At 41.5% G+C, this 6861-nt stretch overlaps 1 protein-coding gene across 1 annotated transcript in view; it reads left to right on the top strand.

Moving 5' to 3' along the window:
* Positions 1-2546: 2546 nt before the first annotated feature.
* Positions 2547-6861, top strand: part of CLUL1 (clusterin-like 1 (retinal)) — a 45019-nt gene continuing 40704 nt past the window's right edge. The window contains exon 1 of the mRNA XM_012652126.1: positions 2547-2647. Coding sequence (XP_012507580.1) covers positions 2604-2647 — 44 coding nt within the window. The 5' untranslated portion in view covers positions 2547-2603. The remainder of the gene's footprint in view (positions 2648-6861) is intronic.

Here is a 6861-nt window from a genome sequence, read left to right as displayed (position 1 = left end):
CTCTAGGCTACTTTCATAAAAGTGCAAGTCACTGAATGAGGAGGGAGGCCTGTCTCTATAACCTGGAGGAATGTGCTCACCTCTGGGTATTCCATCTGAAAAGGAACTGGATCTGATCTCAATCGAGGGCTATTGAGAGCAGTCAGATAAATATGGTGAAAGGATACAAAACCATATCTGAAGATAAATTGTTTAAAGGAACTAAGGCTGTTTCTCCAGAAAAGAAAATACTCTGGAGGCATATGACCTCCAGAGAACTAGGACCTGTCACACAGGACCGGTTCCATAGGACTTCCAAGGGGTTTCTATGAGAGAAGATAGTAAGAGAAAGAGATTTCAGCTTAGTATCAGGAAGACGTTTCAACAACCAAACTTGCCCAAAGATGAACTGTGCTGGCCAGGCGCAGTGGCTCACACCTGTCATCCTCACACTCTGGGAGGCTGAAGCAGGAGATTGCTTGAGCTGAGGAGTTCAAAACCAGCTTTAGTAAAAGTGAGACCCTGACTCTACCAAAAAGGAAAAAAATCAGCCGGGCATTGCAGTGCATACCTGCAGTCCCAGCTACCCGGGAGGCTGAGGCAGGAGGATCCCTTGAGCCCAGGAGTCTGAGGTTGCAGTGAGCTGTGATGATGCCACTGCACTTTAGCCTCAGTAGCAGAGTGAGCTTCTGTCTCAAAAAAAAAAAGAAAAGAAAAGAAAAAAAAACAAAAACAAAATAACCCACTACCCTAATTCTTTATTTAACTTAACCAACTTGTCGGACTAGTCTAGTTCAATAAATATCCCCTTCAAAGGTCACACACTTAACCAACGGTGCTGCTGGTCTCAGAACATTTTTGGAAGTCTTCTTTTGGAGACAACCTGAAAACTTCCAGTACATTCTTCCAAACATTCTCAAGAGGCAAAACTTTCTCCATTGAGACTGGACTTAATTTTTTGAAATAACTTCAAGTTGTTTGTAGTCAATCTGATAAAGTGTCTGGAAAAGTTGGGTATTGTCATTTGTGGTTTAAAACAGAAAATGCCACCTAAATGATGAGCCTAATTTCTTTGAATGGTTTGTAAACTGACTTTGAAGGCACTTCCAAAAGAGAAGTACCAGAAAGGTGGTGGCTGGCAACGGCATCGTTGGAAGAAATCTCTAATTACCAAAGCTACCCAGTATTTTGAAGGAACCACATTCCCTTGATGTGTGCATCTGGTGATATTTTCAAAGTTACATACTACACAGATGCATTATTTGCTGTAAGAGAACTTTTTTCACATTTATTAAGACAAAAAAGGGGAGAGAAAAGGCACCACATAGAGATTCTCATGCATCAAGTGCTCAAATAGCATAGACCTTCATTAGGTGACATTAGCGAGAAAAGACACACAGACTTTGCCACCTCAAGTAGAAGTAACAAAGTCATCAGCTTCTTAGTGACACAGACCTGGGTTTGAGGCTCCACACAACCAATTCCTGGCTGGTCTTGGGAAAAATGACTTCTCTGAGCCTCAGTGTCTTCCTCTGTGAAATAGGAGGAATTATATTACGTTATCAGGATGTTGTCAGAATTAGAAATAATTTATATGAAGTAATCCAACACACAGCAGGTCTCAATAAAGGAAAGATATTAAAAATAATAATAGGTGAAGTGAGCCAAAAGAAAGATAAAGCAGATAAATAAATACATCCTTCTTACATATAGAGTATAATAATCTCAGAAAAATACTGCCTAAAATAAACATGCCTGCTGATCCAACATCCACCATCCAGGACTACTGGAGAGGAGGTTTGGGGCCCAGCAGGGGGAAAATATTTAGAAATTTTATGGCCCCTTAGCGAGGGTAGACTTGCAATTCGTACTGGCTTCCTGCTGTCTAGCTGCCTCTTCCATCATCCAGAGTTTATAAACCTGTGGCCCAGGACCGGAATCTGGCGTGTACAATTACCCTGATTTGATTAATCCACACTGTGTGCCTGTATCAAAACATCACATGTATTCTAGAAATAGATACAACTATTAAGTGCCCATAATAATTTTTAAAGGAGAATCTGGCATGTATAGATGCACTCGGCGGCTGCATCGCAGCGCCACGCAGGACCGGCAGCCAGCACAGGGAGGCTGAAATCCGGCCACAGCCCGTGCGTTAAGCCCAGCGCCACGCTCGGGGAGCAACTGCTCGGAGGTACCTTTTACTCGGCACATGGACACCAACTGCTGTTCGTTCCCTCTTGCTTTATCTAATGTGCACGAGTCATTGTATATATTACCTGTTGTCCTGCTATAGCAATGTGTTTTTGCGTTCTTTTATTTTTTAAGTGAGTGAGGTGGGCAAGTTTGAAAAATCAGGAATTTCATGTAAGCATCCACATTTCTGCCTTCTTTTGAAAAAACCGGATGTTCTTTCCACAGTAAGTTCACATTCCTTCCTGACAACCATCAACATTTAGGTGAAGCGGGAGGGCCTCTGCTCACTTCAGACCGTGACAGTGCAGGTTCTCCGCAGGCCCTGGCCACTCTGTCATCTGCTGGGACCTGACCACGAATTGAGTTTTCCAACCTGGGTGTTGCTAACACCCAGAGTTATTGGCTCTGACTTCCAGCCGGTGGCACAGATGCCTCCAGGGGGCAGCACTCGAGCGAATCTTATGAATGACAGGTGGGGGACAACATCCTTTGGGACACAGAGATTTCCTTTCACCACTGCAGGCCATTTCTCCGGAGAGCCAGAGAACGCCGCTGTCAGGCAGGCAGGGAACGCTCTCCGGCGTGGGCAGAACAGTGCCACTGCCTGTTCTTGCCAGGGAAGTGGAAATACCGTTGGCAGCTTCAGAGGCTGCCAGCAAAACTCAGGCAATCTCCTGGGCTATTCCAATCCATTTCTTCTCTTTTTCTAAACAGCCACGAGGAGGAGGTGGAGGCAGGAAGACAAGCCATCCCTACTGAACCATTGGCAAAAAACCAAGCCGAAAAAGAATCACTCTGACATCCAAGTATCAATGCTCGGGCAGTTCGTGGACTTCTCAGCCCAACTTGATAAATTCAACATTCACAGAAACTGTGATGAGCCCCCTGATTTCTTTCCATGTCCTGCTGGGTCCTGGTTAACCCAGGTTAATGGAGTGAAGAGCTGTATACACTATTCACAGCTACATTAAGCCGATTACTCCAGCTTAGCCTACTTTTAACACACGGATCTCTCCAGTGGACAACATGATGCTGTTATCTGTTTTTCTCTCCCTGGAACTTTTCTCTGGACATCGAAAACAGAAATACTAATAAATCCACTTTTACCCGTCTCATGCAAGGACAGGATTTTCAAACTCAACACTGATGCAACCCCTCAGTCCTGACAGTGAAGGGTGGGGAAGTTTCTAAAAATATGCGGCAGCACAATTACGAAGAAGAGATGAGATGTTGTTACCTAATAAAAATGCCATAAATATAGAATGATGAACTACCATGGGACATGAATCCATAGAAAAGGACACATCGGAATGTGGGATAGTAAAAATCACTTAAACTTTGTGTGACCTTGAAGAAAGTCATAATGATCTGTTTTTCCAGGTCCCTCAAATAGGGACCTGCTTGTGGCAGTGGGTACAGACGTCCCTCTCCCTTTGATAATTTAGAACAGTGGTGAGCAGAGGGTCAGATCACCCTGGGGTGGTGTCACAGCTGAAAAAGTGACTGTGGCACTGAGTTCTTGGATGGCTTTCTACAGCTGGTCCAGATTTTCCATGGGCTCACCTTTAAATTAAAAGAATTTCTGCACTTCCAAGAATTTGAAAACAAAGCCATGTGTGAGAATTACGAGATCCGCTCATATGCCCTTGCGAGAAATAGGTTGCATTCCTTCTTTTGCACTTAAAAAAAAAAGCACCTCCTTTTTTTTCCAGAATGCGATATATGTAAATGATCACAAATTAATCTTTAGCATGTGCCCATGTTGTTCCGATTTACTAAATTTTAAAAATATGTCCACTGTTCTCTTTTAACAGCTTTTGGCAACTTTTTCAGAAATTGAAATATATGAGCAAATTAGCAAAATGAGTACAATGATTAGCAAGTACCATTCAACAAGCACTAACAGTTCCAATACCTCTACGACACACAAAAAGCACGACTATAGTAGATTCTATAATGCTACATAAAGTTTCTTATTTAACTTCACTTTTAATTAGCAAAATGCAATGGAATTACATAGAAGCTAAATTAATATAGTTGCCAGAATAGTATTTGTACAGGTCTTTCAGTGTTTTTGCTTTTAAGGTAATTATATACAGTATATAGTAGAAAAAATAAACAGACTTGGATTAGATAGAATTCCGGGTTTCTAACAGCTTTGTGACATAGGGCAAATTACTTAACATCTCTGATCCTTGTTTTATTTACCTACAAATAGGATTGGTAATGCTCATATTATCGGGCTGACGGATTAACCGAGGTTCTATTTAAATGTCTAACATGATACTTGATACAGTATAAGGTGCTCAGTAAAGGTAGGTCTCATCATTAGTTTTTTGCAGGTGATGGTGATTTAAAATGTTTAGGTAATTTTTTAAATTTTAGAAATAGTTGATTTTCAAACGATTAAAATGAGCTGGGCGAGGTGGCATGTGGCCTATTATAGTCCCAGCTACTTGGGAAGCTAAGGTGGGAAGATTGCTTGAGCCCAGGAGTTTGAGGTCAGTCTGGGCAATATAGCAAGACCCCATCTCAAAAACAAAAAATGGTCAAATGATTTATTTTAATCATGTATTTTTATCACCAAATTTAATTTTATCATCAAAAATATTAGTGATTACCATAAACAAAATATATAATGATTTTAATCATAAGTATTATCTAAATTATTTCCCTTAATATCACATCACACAGACAAATCTTAATTTGGAGGGCTAGTTTGTCTATTCTTCTTCAGCACAAACTGTTATTTGGTGGATTTTCATTTGTATGTTGTCACTAAACTCAGTAGTTGGATTTTATTTTTTATTTTCTTCAGTAGTATTAGCCTTTCCTACCAAGAATCAAGGAATCCATTTGTCCATTTGTTTTCTAGAATCTGTCATTAATTATAAATACTATATACTGGCTAAATATTTCCTGCACTTACTTAAAGAATACATGTATCTGTCTCTATATGATGTTTCTTGCTGTAAAAGGAGTTTATCTGGTTCAAGAACCAGGCAATTGTATTGCATATCAAGTTTCCATAGTTCAGCCAAAAGTCGGAGCATAAAAACTTGCTGCAAAAAGTTTTGTTCTTCTCAACCATTTTCTTGCTTAACATATGCAGAGATTTAAAATGGTCAGTGGTGCAGTACTTGTGTCTGTATATTTCTCTTGTAGATTATGACAACGAGGGACTTGGAGTTCACAGAGAAGGCTGGCAAAGTATTTGGAACTATATCCAGATACCTGATGAAATTAGTGGAAACTGTCCCAGTTTACCTGGGGCTGAGTGTTTCTCTGGCTGAGGGTTTATCAGTGCTAAAATCAGGACAGTCCTAGGCAAACCAGGATAGTTGGTCACCCTACTCAATGGCTTCATCTGTCTCATTAAAGTTACTTTATTCCTCAGAAAAATCTGCCTGGCTTGCCTGACTCCAGACAGTCAATGAGCTTTTATTAATTGCCTACTGTGTGCCAGGACCTGGACATGATGTTGTTCAACTGCTAGAGAAGCATCACTAACTGAAATATTTTGTGATTCTCATGCTTTGTGTCTGATGCTGATAGCCCCACATGGATACTTTTATTTCCAGGTCTCTTTTGCTTCCGGAGCTATTAGCCTGAACTCAGCAAGACAGGATGATTGAAATTAACCTTTTCAGTTAATTCTGTCCTGGTTGTGCTGTTGTCATCTACATTAGATATATCAAGAAATGTATAAAAACAATTGGGGGCTGGGCACAGTGGCTCACGCCTGTAATCCCAACAGTTTGGGAGGCCAAGACAGGGTGATCGCTTGAGCCCAGGAGTTCAAGACCAGCCTGGGCAACACAGTAAGACCCCCATCTCTAAAAAAAAAAAAAAAAAATTATCCAGGTATGGTGGCGCATGCCTATAGTTCTAGCTACTTGAGAGGCTAAGGCCGGAGGATTGCTAAGCCCAGGAGGTCCAAGCTGAAGTGAGCTATGATTATGCAACTGCACTCCAGAGGGAGACCTTGTACCACAAAAAAAAATTGTGCATGAACATGAATGAAAATAGGCCAAAGAAAGATAATGAACAGCTTACCTGCCTGCCCGTCTTCCCTCAAATACTAAGTCAAATGTAGTATATGCCCTAACATTGTAGTTCACATCCATAAAGATTTATCGAATGCTTACTCTGGGCCAAACCCTGTGCTAGTGCTGAGGCTACAAGGATGAGTGAGAAATGGTCCTACCCTTAGGAACTTTCCATTTAGCAGGAAGATAAACATTTGTGCTAGCTGATCTCTGTTTGCCACCCTCTCTCCCAGATCTATCCTCCACCTTTGTCTGCCCTGCTGGGTGCCCCAAGGATTTGATCTCTGTGAGCTGCATCACTGAAGTCCATGCTCCGTGGCTGCTGATCGAGTTCAGCCAGCAAGAGGCATCGGTTTGGGACTGCAGCTCAGGCAGTCCCTCCGCAATTGCAATTTCCTTCTCCAAGGCTCCAGCACTCACTGGGCTCCGGTATCTAATAATTGATTTCCTTAATTCTGCCTACTTCTGAAAATAGTCTCTTCATATCATAAAATTATTTTCAGAATTTCTTCTGAGTGTCCTTCTGTTTCCTGTGAAGACCCCAACTGATGCAATAGGAAAACAAACTATTGAAATAAAAAAGGTAAGTGCGGCCGGGTGTGGTGGCTCACGCCTGTAATCCTAGCTCTCTGGGAGG

This window comes from Propithecus coquereli, unplaced genomic scaffold (assembly GCF_000956105.1).
Source record: "Propithecus coquereli isolate 6110/MARCELLA unplaced genomic scaffold, Pcoq_1.0 Scaffold38, whole genome shotgun sequence".
Classification (NCBI taxonomy): Eukaryota; Metazoa; Chordata; class Mammalia; order Primates; family Indriidae; genus Propithecus; species Propithecus coquereli.
This window is presented reverse-complemented; position numbering and strand designations above follow the sequence as displayed.